Here is an 18,297-nt window from a genome sequence, read left to right on the forward strand (position 1 = left end):
ATTTTTGTGGCAAACGTCAGAATAAAACCTTTTAGAAGAGCTTCTCTCTCTATCTTCAACTCTCTCCCTCTCTCTCTGTCTCTCCCTGTGTGTGTCTCTCTCTCTCCACTCTATCTGTCTCTCTCTCTCCCTCCCTCTCTCCTCCTCTCTCTGTGTGTCTCTCTCTCAATCACCCTCTGTCTCTCCCTCTCCATCACTCTCTATCCATATCTCTTTCTCTCCAATACTCTCCATCGATCTCTCTCAGTCTCTCTACATTCTGTATCTCTCTCCCTCCATCTCCCTCTCTCTCCCTCCATCTCCCTCTCTCTCTCTCTCTCTCTCTCTCTCTCTCTCTCTCTCTCCATCTGCAATGTTTTTCCACTGTTCGTTATTCTTATGGTATTTTTGATTTCAAAATTAGATTTTCTTCAGAGACCAATAGAATTAAGAGGAAAATAAAATTCGCTGAGAAATAAAGAGATAAAAATGATATGATAGAGTGATGTATGCAATTGATAATCGTGTGGTATTTTTTATAACAATGTTTTGGACTCTTTATAAGCCTTTCAATGCCTCTGTCTTAAAGTCAACATTGAATAATATCGTCAACATCTTTCAGTAGCATATTCCCGTCTTCTTTCATATTTTTTATTTTAAAAAAATATTATTCTATCATTAGTCTGATTTGATTTGGCAACTAGAAAAGCATATTAGTTACCACAAGGTGTAATGTTATACCTATGTTGTCAGAATAATGCTTCACTCTTTCTCTTTAAATATTTTGTCTTTTCTTAACCATTTCATGTGCTTTATCCTTTAGTCAGTCTTATTGTGGCGTAGTAAACACTTATATGTAAGGACTAATGATTTTATATAGTGGTTTTATTTGAGTTGTTTAAATAAGTCAACTTACATTTTACCCATAATTTTACCCATAATTCCCTCAAAATCACGCCCACTGTAGTTTCGACAGTTCCTTGACAGTCTAAATTCCACCCCCTAAAAGTAAGTTCAAATCATATTCAAACCAGAAACGTCAATTCCTACATATCAATGTTAAACCCCGCCTTTTATGATATAATATTACTTTTGGTAAACGTCAGTTTTACGTACAATACACCCAAATAATCTGTACGCCCAAATAATAAATTCCAACTATGATTTGATGCTATTATCCCCAAATACCATGTAACACCGATCAGAGAAAGCAATTTTCTAGTACTCAATACATTGACCAATCCTTCACTTTGGAACGTAAAACTGCCCTAGACTACTCAATATAATGAACAAGTTTAACTGATATACAAGCACTCTGAACTCATTAAGCCCACTTGCTATAATCTAACTATCTTATATTATTTATATTGTTTTTATTTTGTCATTTCACAGATTTTCACAAATAGTGTCATGGATTCCCGGAGACCGTTCAGAGATTCCAACAGGCCGAGGTATGGCCCATTTTATAAGGACGTCTCAAACTTTGACCACAACTACGATCCCACGACAAGGGGCAATTTCATGGATAAATTCTCTCCTGGGCTGGCCTTCACCGACAGCTACTCTCAGAACAACCTGGAAGTTACGCCTCTGTTCAACGACACTTGGTTCCTACACGGCAACTACAGCTACATTGACTACTTCTATGAAAGTACCTTACAACAAACAATTCATTTTACTTACCTGGTTTTTATCGGGATCCTCTTAGTATTTGGTCTAGTCTCAAACCTCATCAACATGATTATTTTTTATCGTCGAGGTTTTTCGAAAGACAGTTTCACAATGAATCTAATGGGATTGGCCGTGTTTGATTTTCTTACCTGTCTGATGTACCTGGTAGATTGGGGTTTGCGAAATTACATACGAATTACTAGAAAGGCTGAACCAGAGTTATTTGTAATTATGTTGAATAGAGCAATGGACAATATTAAACATATTTTCGTTACCAGCTCCTGTTTGTCACTGGCCTACATATCAGCGGAGAGAATGGCCTGTGTGGTGTGTCCATTCAATGTCAAATCCGTATTTACAAAATGCCGTACGCGCGTTGCATTAATTGTCATCTTTCTTTTACCTACTGCCTTTTTTATTACAGATACGTCCTATTTGAATATTAATCATAAACGTCACCAGAAGGATATTGATCGTTGGAGAAAGGCAGAGGACTCATTGGATATAACAGAATATGGTGTTCTACGATTATTGAGTGCTGTGTGCGTGGCTGTATTTAATAGCGTCTTGATTGCTCATCTGGTCAAATCAAATAGATTTAGATTGGCCACGTCATCCCAAGCACAGACGGATCCTGAACAACAATGGAACACAAAGGAATTAAAACTCATTCGTATGATGATAGTGGTGTCTGTTGTATTTTGTGCGTGTCATGTGACAAGTTCGATAATTTTTTTATATAGGTTCATTTTACCCTTAGAAAAAACAGTTTCCGATGTCGATTTCATCATAAAAAATGTGCATGACATTTTACCGTTAATAAATTCGAGTTGTAATGTCATTGTCTACTTTAAAATGAGTTCTGACTACCAAGAAGAATTGAAAAATTTCTGCCGACACACACAAAAAAATCAAAATCCTGTTTAGTTACCTTTAAATTGACATCGCCTACAAGAGAATAAGAATTATAAAAATCTGAGCATTTATATAACGCAATATCTGCAAAACATGCTCAAAACGCTTAACATGGGGTCCGTAGTCTACAGTAACACTTACCATGTAGGACGAGACATGCAGTATGACATGGCGATATTACATTATTTTCGGACAGAGACAACGCTGTTAACGGCCAATTCCTTATTTTACAATTAAGGATGCTGAAATACTGTATGTAAAGCGCCTTTTCCAAGGACTCAATTAAGCGCCGCTCAAAACGAGACTGAAACCCTGAACTGTTAAATTAGAAGGCAAGAGACCACACAGTCGCATAAGGCCAGAATAGAATCACTCTAAAATCCTTTCTAAATCACCGATAAAGACATAAATAATATGTGACCCATCGGAGAAAAACCCCCCATTAATATGTCTTGGTAAACCAGTTGTCAAAATGGATTTTAAAGTTAAATTACAAGAAATGTCAAATTTTAGTTTTTGTCAAATTACAAGATTCTATGTATTTATTCTTCACAATAAAATCGACAACAGATTTAAAACCTATAATTGTTACCATGGGTCAAATATTTAGTATCTACCGTTCTCAGGCAATGTGTCACAACTAATGATAGCGTCGTACAGGCCTCATTTCTCGCCTTACATATTGAGTACGACAATTGGGACGGAACATCTAGTAAACACATTTGATGGAATATTGCACTTAATAAAAACTCATTGTTTTTATTAGTTTATTTTATAATCCGATTTTTAATCTTTATGTCCCATGTGTTAAAAAGATCGATCTATCCATCCATCCATCCAACCACCCATCCATCAATCCATTCACCCATCCACCCATCCATCAATCCATCCATCCATTCATCCATCCATCCATCCATCCATCCATCAAACCAACCATCCATCCATCCAACCAACCACTAATCCACTCATCCATCCATCTATCCATCCATCCATCCATCGATCTATCCATCCATCCATCCATCCATCCATCTATCCATCCATCCATCCATCCATCCATCCATCAATCAAATCATTCATCCACATGCCCACACTTTTATCAACCTATGAGGAAAGATTTCCGCTATTCTATTGGAACTAGATCAGGAGTTTATTTTTACAAGAGTAATGGATGGTTCCTCTGTGACCTTTTGTTGCTATGCCTGTCAAATTATTTATGGTTTCTCTAAGGCCTCTTGTTGCTGTGCCTGCCAAGCTATTGACATGGATGCCTTTTTAACTATTATCTTATAGTATGAGCCTTCAGTTCTCCAAGCAACACACAATACATACACGTTTGATAGTTGCGTCAGTTTTCGAATATTTATTAAAACTTGTCCAATAAATATTTAAGTTGTTTTATTTGTGACTCGAAAATTTAAGATAAAGTATATTTTTGCCGTGAACCGAAGACTCATAGCCACTGGAAAAATACTGTATTATAGTATGTTATATAACACTAAATTATATCATATTGTATTATCATATCTTAATATATTCATATTACGTTACATTGTAATATAAAATACTGTATTGTATTATGGTGTGTTATGTTATATCATATTGTATTGTATCATACAGTTGGCCAAAAAAATATGAGAATCACATATATCGTTTTTGGAGTCTAAAAAATTTTGTTTTTGATTTGGCGGTGAAATAAATTTGCAAGATATGATGTTGAAATATCAAGATGACGCCGTTTCCATGGAAACAGTTTGCAATGCATTTTGTACTGTTATTATTGATCTTTCATAATTTTCAAAGTTTTCATTTTTAAAAATTTTACTTTATCTCTACTTCCACATCCACATTATTATGTAATATGCAATTTCTATAATTATGTGAAAAGAACAGTTTGCATTGCATTCGTTCGTAGTGAAGAAAAAAAATGGTCTTGAATTCATGTCTCATGATATCTTAGAAAATCGCAGTTAAAACCGTTTCATGAATTTCTTTAAATCGACGCGCACTTGTTTTCTGATAACCCAATTCATTTTGGGCTCATTGTCTGATAACCCAATTCATTTTGGGCTCATTGTCTGATAACCCAATTCATTTTGGGCTCATTGTCTGATAACCCAATTCATTTTGGGCTCATTGTCTGATAACCCAATTCATTTTGGGCTCATTGTCTGATAACCCAATTCATTTTGGGCTCATTGTCTGATAACCCAATTCATTTTGGGCTCATTGTCTGATAACCCAATTCATTTTGGGCTCATTGTCTGATAACCCAATTCATTTTGGGCTCATTGTTATAAACTGAAGCAAAATAGTGACCAATACAACAATGTTAAACTAGGCTCATAAGTGCGGTCGGATGACAGACCTGCATTATGTACATTTTGGTTTAAACCTTTTTTTTTCGTTTCGTGTTGTCCTTGGGTTTTTCTAATAGTTATTTAGAGGGGGGTTTAATCGGGTATTTAATGCAATGTTATTACAAGTGATACGATTTTGGTAAAATTTGCCTGAAATTTGCATACACCCAGTATTTTGGTTATTTTATCTACTTAAATAATCCCATTGTTCCTTAACCAATCATGTGTTATAGGTGGAAAATATCTCATGATCCACGCATTAGAGAAAATAGGGATGAAGACCGTCGGGACCAATACTTTTAGAGGGATTTGATTTTAGAAGATTTTGTAAATTCATTTAAAGTATGATATTAATATTTTCAAGAAATTTATCGTTATATCTAACAGGAATAGATGGAAAGTTTGAAACACCTTCATTTATTTAAAAAAAAACAACTGATAATACAGTAATTTAATAGTTAAGTTACATCTCCGGTTGGATATATCAGAAAACCTATAACTGATTTTCTCCTTAATCTTTATATATTTCCAAAAAGGATTCAAATTCCTAACATTTTTAATGTCATTATAGATCCCTTATAATTTCCAAATTTTTATTTTTTATTCAAATAGATATGTTTCCACATCCACCGTATTATGGAATATAATTCATTTATATGTAAAAAGAACATGTTTTTTATTTTGTTATCTGATATTCGTGTTTGATTGGTGTTGTTTATTGGTGAAAATAAATTTGACATTTCCAATCTTGATATGATCTTACAAAAATTTGACTCGAATTAAAAAACTCTGTAGCCTGAGCGAGTCGTCCTGCACCAACACAGTTGTTATGCGTTGGTGTTCTGTTCAACTTATTGAAAAATGTAAAAAAAAGCTATAGTTTTGTACAATAAAAATAAATTCTTCTTCTTCCTCATTCTTCTTCTTCTTCTTCTTCTTCTTCTTCTTCTTCTTCTTCTTCTTCTTCTTCTTCTTCTTCTTCTTCTTCTTCTTCTTCTTTCAGCTTATCCCGCATTTTGCTGGGTTGCCAAAATGAATACCATATCTCCATGCATCTCGGTTCAGAGCATTATCTTCCTCCAGGCCTAGTTCTTTCAAACCGTTCTTTTTCCTATCCATCTGTCAAGTATTTGGGCGTCCTTCGTTCTCTTTCCCGCTAATTGTATATTCCAATTCTTCCCTTCCCACGTACTCCCTCTCTGGTCTCTTAACATGTTCGAACCATTTCAATCTATCTCCTCTCATCTTTATTGATACATTCTTCACTTCAGTCAACCTTCGAAATTGACTATTTTTCACTTTTTCATTTCTTATCCAGCACGTGATTATCTAAACCTCCTCATTTCTGACACCTCAACTTCTTTATCCTTTTTCTTTGTCATAACTGCTGTCTCTATTCCATACAACAATGCTGGTCTTACACAGATGTATATATTTTTCCCTTCAGTTTTGCGGAATTTTGTTTGTGTTATATAACACAATTTATATATCCTGTATTATATCATATATTATATTGAGATTACGTTACGTTGTATTATATTATGTTGTACTATGTTATATAACTCTATGTTGTATCATATTACTGTACCATACAGTTGGCGACATCAAATATTATGAGAATCACTAATATCTTTCTTGCTGTAATACAAAATTTTGTTTCTGGTTTGATGCATAATATTGTCCATTACAGCAATGTTAAACTAGGCCCATAAGTGTGGTCGACGTCAGACATGCATATATGTACACGTTGGTTTATAATACGTTACATTGCATTATATAATACTGTATTATATTATGTTGTATTGTGTTATATAACACAATATTATATCATATTGTTATATCATACAATTGGCGACCACTAGTATGAGAATCACGAATATCTTTCTTGCTGTATTACAAAATTTTGTTTTTCATTTGTTGATGGAATAAACTTGGAAGCCATAATTTTGAAATATCACGATGACGCCGTTTCCATGAAAACAGTTTGCATTACATTCGTTTATAGTGAAAAAAAGTTGGTCTTGAATTCATGAATCATGATATCTCAGAAAATCGCAGTTAAAGCCCTGTTTCATGAATTGCTTTAAACCGACGTGCACTTTTTTGCAGGCCTGATAACCCAATTCATTATGTAATTATTGTTGTGATTGAAATCTCCAAACATGATGCAAAATATTGTACATTACAGCAATGTTAAACTAGGCCCATAAGAGTGGTCGGACTTCAGAGCTGCATAAATGTACACGTTTGTATAAACTCTCTTTTTTATGATGTCCTTGAGTTTCTCTAGTTATTTAGAGGGTTTTAATCCGATATTTAACGCAATGATTATACAAGTGATACATATTTTGAGAAAGTTTGCCTGAAAATTGCATGTGCCCAGCATTTTGGTTATTTTTTTTTCTCAAATAATTCCATTGTTCTTTACACATTCATATGCTATGGGTGGACCATATCTCACGAGCCATAAAATAAAACAATATGGTGACGAATACCGTCGGGCCAATACTTTTAGAGGTATCTAATTTTAGAAGATTTTGTAAAATCATTTAAAGTATATCAATATTTTCACGAAATTGATTGTTATTTCTAACAGAAATAGTTGGAAAATTTGAAACATCTTCATTTATTTTTTTAAAAACAATGGAAATATAGTAATTTAATAGTTCAGATTTTTTATTGTCGTTTATGGTTACATCTCCGCTTGGATTTATCGAAGAACCAATACCAGATTTTCGCTTTAGTTTTTACACATTTTCAAAAAGGTTTCAAATTCCTAACTTTTGTACTGTTATTATGGATCCTTCAAAATTTTCATAGTTTTCATTTTTTATTTAATTTTATCTCTGTTTCAAAATCCACAGTATTGTTTAATATATATATATATATATATATATATATATATATATATATATATATATATATATATATATAATTTTTATGTACAAAGAACATGCTTTTTAGATTTGCTATCTAGTATTCGTGTTTGATTGGTGTTGTTTATTGGTAAAAATAAATTTGAAATTTCCAATCTTGATATGATCTTACAAAGATTTGACTCGAATTAGAAAGCTCTGTAGCCTGAGCGAGTCGTCCTGCACCAACACAGTTGTTACGCTTTGGTGTTCTGTTCAACTTAAGGGGCGGTTTGGGTCTAATTATTTGGAAAATCCTTCAAAAAATTGATTTTGAGATTTTGGTGGAAAATGATATTTTATTATCTTAGAAATAATATAATTGAAGTTCAAATTCTAAAAGAAGATTATAAAGGCACGAAGAACACAGTCGAAAATGGTACAGGTAGTAAGAGAAGTGTAAAAAACGCGAAGCTATTTTGCTAATTTCTCAATGTCATTTTTCTAAGGGTATAGGATACTGTGTCAAACGTTTCTCAGAATCTATTCAATGAAATTGTCTGAAAATTTTCACAGTTATCACAAAGATACTGTATTATGTCACCATAGAGAGATTTTTTGATAAGACATTTGAATTTTGAATAATAATCCTAATTCTGATATTTTAACATCAATTTTGTCATAACATTTTATTCTCAGATTTGTAATGTTTTTATAGCCGTAAAATCTATGGTGACGCACTATGTTACAATGTTGACAAGAGGGAAGAATATGGAGGTCATTTCTTCATTAATTTGTGTTGAACGTTTGCCAAAAGATTGTTATTTTTTATGTCAGATCCCCAAATTATGTCGCAAAATTGGTATCAACACAGATAATATATGTTTTTTAACCCATAATGACGATAAAGAATAATTAAAACAGCCTAATATTGGTAATTATTTTTTTTTAGAAAAGACCCAAACCGCCCCATATGTAAAATGTAAAAAGCTTCAGTTTTGTACAATAAAAACAACTTTGTCTAATGATGTCTTCGTGTTCTTTATTAACAAGTCATATCAATGTCAATGAAAGAAAAGAACAAATCAAAGAGCGGGTCGAAGTTAGAGAGGTTGGAATATTTTATGTGAAATGATTATCTACCGTTTAAATGGACAAACCCATCTCAACACGTATAGCTTTGACGTTTTCTCCTGGGAGTGTTGAATTTGTTTTAAATTGTCGCTCTGTTGATGCGAAAGGTTTTGTTTTATAAAAGCCTTCAACTGCGAAAGCTCTTTGAATATCAGTGAACTGTTTTGGTGTGGCCATGATGGAAACAAGCATGAAGAGTCATCTGTGCTCTTCGTCAGGGAAATTGTGATGCTTCATACTGTCTTGTGTTCAAACTTCGTGCGGTTTTGTGCATTATAAATAGAGTTGATAGAAATTCTTATGGTTCTCTATCTTTATTGTCAACTAGTATTTGCAGGTCTTCTTGCCACATTTCCATAATCTCATAGAACTAGCGCCACCAACCCTAACCTTTAACCCTTAACCACATTATATTAGCAGTGCCATGCACATTTTTACCATCATAGAAATTGAGCTAAAATAAAACGAACCTTTAACAACCCTCCCATTGTTCCAGCAGTCTAGGCACCTCCACATCGATAACGTTTATGGAAATAAAAATGCTAAAACTATATTTGGATTCTTTCGAATAAGTGTACTTAGTTGTCCAAGGAGCATCATAAAAAACTGCTAAAATGTCTTTGTACTGCCAAGTTTAGAATATTATGAGTTTGGGACATCAGGAGTAAAAGTAGGTGGAACAGCTCGGAAAAATACAAAACAGAACATGCAGGTTTGTAACAACTGCAGAACTGAAAGCGTCAGTAAAATACACAAGAGGCTAAACAGGCAATATTACAAGAATGACCCATAATCCAAAAAGCCAATATCCATTTTAAAGCCTGTCAGGGATTGACAGCAATCTCAAATCATGGTTTGTGCGTTGCTGAGCATTAACCAATCGGAATATTCCATGTATTTAACCCTTATGTATAGACTCTGTACTATTTCCTGTATCATACAAAGAAACATTCCTTACTAATTAATCACTATAATCTCGAGTACGAGTCCCGGTTTATGTAATCAATATGCAACGTATATAACTTGTAAAATTACGTTGTTCTTACAAATAATAATGTCACATTTTGTTGTCCGTAAAGCATGAAAAAGAAAAAAAAATTAATAACCAAAAACAAAAAAAACAAACCAAAGTAAATAAATATAATTAGATAAAAGTTAAGAAACAAATATTATAACGAGGCCATGTCTTGGATATGACGGCCCCAAGCACGTAGGAAACCCAGAAGGGAATTGCACATGTAAGCTGGGGCTTCGATGCTATTATTAGATTCTCCCTTTAATCGCACACTCCTCTTAATCGACACACTAAGCCGAACTCTCAATGGTGTGCGATTAAGCGTACTTTAAGTTTAACTCCAGGTGACCAACTCAGAATATTTAAGTGGCGCCTGTATATGGGATTTCTCCCGATCTCATAGTGCCATTTCGACAAGCCTTCTGAGACAGATGTCTTACCCATTCACAAAGAAAGCTACTATCCCTCGACTGATTACTTTTTTTCATATTTCTATCTGCATGGCGAAAGGATTTGTATTCGAAAGTGAATAAAAGTTTAATAAGAGCAGAGCTTCAAAAGCCATCTGTGAATAATCACTGGTGATTTTACACATCTCATGACGCACAAATTTTTCATCACTAGTGATTATACACAGACGGGTCTGTGTGTGGCAGGACTTCCATACGTTCACAGCACTTTTATTAAATTACTTAACCCTTGAGTACTTTTAGAATTTAACTTATCTGCAATGCCCAATATATATTGCTATTTAAGGGTCGAGACAGACTGATCCCACACTCAAATTGCATACAACGTCACATTCACACTACACTCTCACTTTTCCAGAGTGTACTGTGAACAGAAGGAATGTAAAAATTCAAGCAGAGTGGACCCACATCCCGTCCGTCATTTACACATTCAATATGGCGCCAGACGTTGTTGTTCTCACGTGTTTTAAATTGATAATGCTTTATTGACTGAAGAGAGAGAGAGAGAGAGAGAGAGAGAGAGAGAGAGAGAGAGAAAGAAAGAAAAACAGAGAGAGAGAGGAGAGATAAATAAAGATCCAGGAATCTCTCTCTCTCTCTCTCTCTCTCCCTCACACACACACACACATACACACACACACATTAGTTGCTGCCCATAACTCATATCTCAGTGCTCCTTTAAATAATAGAAGTTACCATCAATAAACTACCCATCTGCAGCCACCACAACACCATTATTATTACTACTACTACCACAGCAACCTCCACATCGTTATCAAAGCTATAGCAACCACCACCACCTTTACATCATCAGCATCCTCTTCGTCATCATTAATAACACCGCCACTACTACAAACACAACCATCAGATCGTCATCATTACTACCACTATCACAGCAATCACATCGTTATCAAAACTACAGCAACTGCCATCACCTTTGTATCATCATCCTCTTCCTCCGATGTCTGTCTCTGCTTCTTTTCTCATACATTTTCTACATAGTCTGTCCGATGTCTGTCTCTGCTTCTTTTCTCATACATTTTCTACATAGTCTGTCCGATGTCTGTCTCTGCTTCTTTTCTCATACATTTTCTACATAGTCTGTCCGATGTCTGTCTCTGCTTCTTTTCTCATACATTTTCTACATAGTCTGTCCGATGTCTGCCTCTGCTTCTTTTCTCATACATTTTCTACATAGTCTGTCCGATGTCTGTCTCTGCTTCTTTTCTCATACATTTTCTACATAGTCTGTCCGATGTCTGTCTCTGCTTCTTTTCTCATACATTTTCTACATAGTCTGTCCGATGTCTGTCTCTGCTTCTTTTCTCATGCATTTTCTACATAGTCTGTCCGATGTCTGTCTCTGCTTCTTTTCTCATACATTTTCTACATAGTCTGTCCGATGTCTGTCTCTGCTTCTTTTCTCATACATTTTCTATATTGTCTGTCCTATGCCTGCCTCTGCTTCCTTTCTCACACAATTTCCACAACGAAACATTTTTCTCGGTACTTTTTTCCATAAATTATTGACCAAGGGATTTTAATTGTCTTTCTCTTAAAAGCTCAAATGAGAAAACATCTTAATTAATCCAGCTCAGTCCAACATTTCGCCATTAGTTATGTTCTACTCAGGGTACTGGCTTTCTTGTCATTCATCTTAACGACCACACCTCTTTGTCGATTTTCCCACACTCATGTCGAGGTAGGAGAACAGACGTGACATGTGTGATCAATACTTTTTTCCATCCGTTCAATCAAAAACAAGGCAGTCGAGTTCTCTGAAATAACGGAATGTTTTGGAAAGTCGTATAGACGGACAGGTTGAATTCTACTTTCAGTTACTTTGGGACGTCGTTACTTTGTAAGTTGTAAGCGACTTTTATCGACCGTTACTTGTTTACTTTAGCATGAAACGTGTCACATAACTTAGAACATGTCTCGTTTGTACCGAAATGTCTCATTTTGTGTCAAAAGATACCTGGCTTTCTCGACTTGTGTGTGCATGCGGGAGCGAAACTCAATCTTACTTGGACCTATGAGACGATGTTAATCTTACCGTTTTCATATAGACAAATTACGAGAATGCGATTATAGTTTAATTGAAGCCCGGATCGCGATATTCTTACTGTTCTCATTATGGAAGCGGTTTATCATTCATTAAAAATAATATAAAGGGAAACTACTATTTTAAAACAAACAACTCAGTGTCACTGATAAAGGGTTAATTACTCTTGACACGCACCGTCCACCTCAAACCTACAACTTCTCTTTCTTCGCTATGTATACTGAATAGCAAAATACACGAACCAGCTTGGTGCCATAGCTATAACACATTTTCTTGTGAGATCAGTTACAAACGAAGTACACGATGATAAACAACATACTTACAGTGGGGTAGCGTGGATACAGTATAGGGTGGTGCCAGATTCAGAGGGAAATTACTTAAAACATGCTATATTTGTAAAAACAAAAGAAAGAAAAGAAAAATAAAGAAACGACTTACTTTTATAAATAAGATGTGGTATATACCATTTCTCAGTTTTATTATTATTTTCAAAATGCTGTAATCCATTTTCAAAAAAGATGGATGCGGTGCCAGGCACCAAATCCACCAATACAGCCACGCCCCTGCTCATACATACATTTTTCTCTAAATCCACCTGGCTATGATATCATGAAAATATTTGACTCCAAGTCCAAGTGTTTGATCCTCAGCTAATTGGATGATGTATTAAAATGTCACATTCCGGGATTTGACATTCTGCTTTTTTGCGTCGGACAACAACACGACGTCAGAGGTAGCCCTGAATAATCAGCCACTCCTCTATCGTTCGTTTGGTGCAGAGGAATAAAACAACTGGACGTGTCAACGAGCGTACTGGGCGTGGAAGGAGAAGGGATAACAAATGAAAATGGAGAAAACACTTCGTGTGAGGCTATGTGGTCTTGTGGTATGTCACTCGCTTTTGGATTGGAAGTTCATGGGTTCGAGCCTCGCATTGTTGAGTCCTTGGAAAAGGCTCTTTACTCAAATTCTCTCACCATACTCAAAATTGAGAACCTGGCCGTCCACAGTGTTATCTCCGTCAAATAATTGTAATATATCGCCTCAGATGCGTTATGCCTCCTTCTGCTTGTTATGTGTTGCTGTTGGTCAAGGACCCTTTGTAAACCGCTTGGAGTATGTTTAGTGGATATTGCGCTATATAAAATATTAGGTTTAAACGTTACCATTTTGACCTTTTCCAATTTACAAAGGTGACGACCAGAGAGCTAAATATCATTCAAGAGACTGTCTGGAGACATTTCAAAGAGGACGTATGAGTTACAAGGCAGAAAACCGTATATGATGTCCGTTCTGGTTTGACCCAGCAGCATCGACGTCTTCGATTTGCCGGAACTTTTTGGAATGAGCTGATCTTTAAAGATCTACCGTGGCCTGCGAGATCGCCCGAACTTTTTCCTATCAACCAACTTATGGGACGCCATTGGTCTCAAGGTCAGGGAAGGAATGCCCAGGCCATTGCAATACTCGAAAATATTGTGAAACGTGTGGAAGAATGTGTGAGGATGTGAAAGAGTGGATGGATGCAAACAATTTGAAAATGAATGAGTCAAAAACAGAAGTGATGATTGTAGGAAATAGAGGGCAGTTGAAGGTGAATGATGGTCTTGAGATGTTGATTGGGGGTGAAAAGATCAAAGTTTCAAAGACTGTGAAAATTTGGGTGTCTATTTTGATTCAGAAATGAGAATGTCAGCTCACATATCTGCTCTCTGTAAATCTTTATACTTTCAATTGAAGAAAATCAGTTCGATCCGTCAGTATATTGCAATTGGAACATGTAAAACATTGGTTGTTTCCCTCATTTTTTCGAAACTAGATTATTGGAACTCCCTGCTTGTCAACTTGCATCAGGCTTCTATTAAACAATAACAACTACTGCAAAACAGTGCAGCAAGATTTGTTTTTGGAAAAAACATTTTTGATCATGCAACCCCTTTGTTGGCCTCTCTCCACTGGTTGCCCATTGAAAAGCGCACATATTACAAAGCAGCGTGTCTTGTTTATAATTGTTTGACTGGTATAGTACAGGCATATCTCACAGATCACGTGGTCATGTGTAAATTTTAAAATTACACTTTAAGATCATATAATGACCAAACGAAAATTTCGGAAAAAAGATCAAGAACAAAATTTGGTGATAGATCGTTTGCTTGTTTCGGCCCCAAGATTTGGAATGAACTACCACGTGGTCTGAGGGAGTGCAAGTCTTTGCCTACCTTTAAAAAGAATCTCAAGACACATTTTTACAGCATTTGATTTTATTGACTCTATGAATCCTTGATTTGGCTATGAATTATTATTATTATTTTATTTTTTTTTCACTTAAAATTGATATTTATATTGTAAAGTGCCCAGAGCTTGTGTTTTACACGAGAATGAGCTCTATATAAATGTGTCTTATTATTATTATTATTATTATTATTATTATTATTATTATTATTATTATTATTATTATTATTATTATTATTATTATTATTATTATTATTATTATTATTATTATTATTAATTATTTTTATTATTATTATTATTATTATTATTATTATTATTATTATTATTATTTATTATTATTATTATTATTTATTATTATTATTATTATTATTATTATTTTATTATTATCATTATTATTATTATTATTATTATTATTATTATTATTATTATTATTATTATTATTATTATTATTATTATTATTATTATTATTATTATTATTATTATTATTATTACTTACGCAGGCAGTAGCAGAGGAGTGGAACATTATTATTATTATTTGATCTTTTCCCATGTTGATATGATCAATATCTATAATGTCACACACTAATTTGTTTAGGATAGAACAAACTTTCTTTTGATGAAAACAGACAAGGAATATGACAAGTCTTATGTGCGATCCATTGATTTTAATAGTGGTGCGTCTCGGTATACTTTGCGAGTTAGTACAGCCAACCACTTGCCAATCATAAAAAGGAAAAGATAATAATGAGTTTGAAGAAGAAGAGGAATTAAAACAAACCAAAACAAAACCCAGAAACATCGTAACCCTTTAAAGGCGAAATTCGATCTTACTTTGACCCAACACCAGATCTTAACGTTTTCATCAAAAGATAAGTAACGGCAATGGGATTGTATACAGACAATTCAAGTCGGAGTCGCGATACTCTTACTGCTCTCCAAATTGAAACCGTTTATTCTTCATTAAAAATAACATGCATGAAAGGAAATAAACAAACAAAAATCAGCGTCGCTGTTAAAGGGTTAAAATAATTGCAGCATTGTGCAACAAACTGCGTGACAATCCGTGACTACACACAAGCGTGGTCTCCTCGAACTCCTCGGGACAAAAAAAAAGTTTGAGGAAACCGTACATTGTCTTGGCGTCTGATGATGTGTGTGGGGGGGGGGGGGAGGTGTGGTTCAGCGGTATGGTCTTTGCAATTCTATTCTCAAAGATACCTATTTCGAATATTCATCGTGTTTTGTGGCCGGGAGCAAGCCACCTCTCCCTAGCTCAATTTGCGGCGCTGTGCTGCGGCTGACATCTGGGACCTTTTAATTGAGAACACAATGGGCTCATCACCTGCTTTCTACATGTGGATATTTCAGCCTAATACAAAGTATCATTAAATTGAAATGGAGAAAAAATTAAGCTAAAAATTTTATAATTCCATGGTAAAAATCTTGAAAAATGAATTATGACTTACATCGTCCGTACATCGTCCGAAAATGAGATGGCTTTTCTTCTCTATCTTCCATTTTCATTGTCTGCTCTTGTTTTCTTCCAGCTGAAGGGAAAAATCAAAGGTAAAAGAGGAAATACAAGTTATTTTTTTATAATTTAATAAAATATCTACCACGAAAGTCAAAGCAAAAAGATGAAAGTTTTTGCACCTGATTTAGTTTTGTTTGTCACTTCTTTGATTTTCTGATGGAAGAATTTGTCATTTTTTTCTTTGCAGGACATTATATAGTGACATTGTTCATTTATCCAGTCTTCTTTAGCTTCGTTGCATTTTCTTTTTATCTGCCTGTTCAGAGTCTTGTATTTTTCTTCCTGATTTTTGGCCTTTCTTCTCTCATTCATTAGTTCTAATATCTCTGGAGTAATCCATTTCTTCTTCTGCAACTTAAGTGTGGTTGGAACATTTTCTTCTAATGATGCAGCAACACTGTCTTTAAACTGCTCATATTTCTCTTCTATATCTGTTAGTTCTCCAAGCACTTCAAACTTGTTTCTTACTGATAGTTCAAATTTTTCTTGTATCTTCTGTTCTTCCCGGAGAATGTCTAGTTGGTATTTAGGTTTAGCCTTTGCTCTTTTGCAGATTTTCAATTTAACTCGTATGGGGCATAGCACAGGTATACGATCGCTGTTACAGTCAGCCCCCGGCATAGATTTGGCATACAAAACTGAGTTTCGGAAACGTTTGCTGATGAGTATGTAATCTATTTGGTTTCTCACTCCATCACCTGGACTTTTCCATGTCCACTTCCTTCTATTGTGGTTTGTTGACCAAGTATTTGTGATTGTCAGATCATGTTGACGGCACCATTGAATAAGACGGTCACCTCTGTCATTTTTGTCTCCCAGACCATGTGGGCCCACAATATCTTCTATTCTTTCTCGGCCCACCTTGGCATTAAAATCGCCCATGATCAGTTTCATGTCTGAAGACTTAAACTGATGCATTGCTTTATCTATTTGTTCATAGAAATTTTCCACTTCTTCATCATCGTGACTGGTGGTTGGGGCGTATATTTGAAAAATATCAAAATCAAAAGGTTTTGCTTGTAGTTTGATTGCCATTACTCTGTCTGATATGGGCCAGAATCCTTTGACTGCTCGCGCATTTTTATTATCTAGTATAATTATACTAGATAATATATATATATATATATATATATATATATATATATATATATATATATATATATATATATATATATGTTATAAAAATACAATGGAAAATGTGCCACACGCCTAGTTAAAAACAAGGAGGTCATCGATTAAATGGTGGCTGTTGAGTAGGGTGTCCCGTAAAGCGCTTTGAGGACATTTAGTAGGCATTGCTCTATACATATGCACAATATTTTTTTATTTAAATGGAACAAAGTCATGCCTTGTTAAAAGCTAATCATTTGCTTGTGAAAATGAGTCAAACAAAATTATAAAGGTGCCAAAGAGATAATAAAATGATATCTCAAATTCAATATAATAATAAAATAATAATAATGCTGAAAACTTATATAGCGCTAAAACTCCGAGACACCAGACTCTAAGTGCTTAAATTACAAATTACTTTGGCTGAAACATAATCATTTACACACACACGCACATACACACACACAAACACACACACGCACAAACAACACACAACACAAACCAAACCTATCTTGCTTCTCATACCATCTAATAAAATCGAAACAGATATGTTTTAAGCGAACGTTTAAAAATAGACAAAGATTCTTTTTCACGAATGCTCTGTGGTAAGGTGTTCCAAACAGAGGGTCCGAATTGAGAAAAGGATCTCATTCCAGCATTTTTCCTAATTCGAGGGACAACTAGTTTTGTGGAATCACTGGCCGAACGTAAGGGGCAGGGTTTTAAATATCTTTCAATTAGTTCCGAAATGTAGAAAGGGGCAGTGCCTTCAAGACAACGATACGCTAAAACACAAGCTTTGAATTAAATCTTTTTCTCAACAGGCAGCCAATGCAGGTCATGAAGCAGAGGTCCAGCAGAGTTGCACCTACGCTTCATGAATACTAGTCTGGCAGCGCTGTTTTGGACAAATTGAAGACGTCTCAGATTATATTGCGAAACGCCAAACAACAGAGCATT

At 34.8% G+C, this 18,297-nt stretch overlaps 2 protein-coding genes across 3 annotated transcripts in view; both read left to right on the forward strand.

Moving 5' to 3' along the window:
• LOC144960578 (uncharacterized) overlaps positions 1-8,802 on the forward strand; it is a 12,903-nt gene extending 4,101 nt beyond the window's left edge. Inside the window, exons 2-3 of the mRNA XM_078893795.1 lie at positions 1,372-5,806; positions 8,774-8,802. Of these exons, the coding sequence (XP_078749921.1) occupies positions 1,390-2,577 (1,188 nt within the window). The 5' untranslated portion in view covers positions 1,372-1,389 and the 3' untranslated portion in view covers positions 2,578-5,806; positions 8,774-8,802. The remainder of the gene's footprint in view (positions 1-1,371; positions 5,807-8,773) is intronic.
• Positions 1-18,297, forward strand: part of LOC144960241 (NXPE family member 4-like) — a 384,922-nt gene that overhangs the window by 29,815 nt on the left and 336,810 nt on the right. The gene's annotated exons all lie outside the window — the stretch shown is intronic.

Source organism: Berghia stephanieae, chromosome 15 (assembly GCF_034508935.2).
Source record: "Berghia stephanieae isolate SIO BIC M18660-M18661 chromosome 15, UCSD_Bste_1.3, whole genome shotgun sequence".
NCBI lineage: Eukaryota > Metazoa > Mollusca > Gastropoda > Nudibranchia > Aeolidiidae > Berghia > Berghia stephanieae.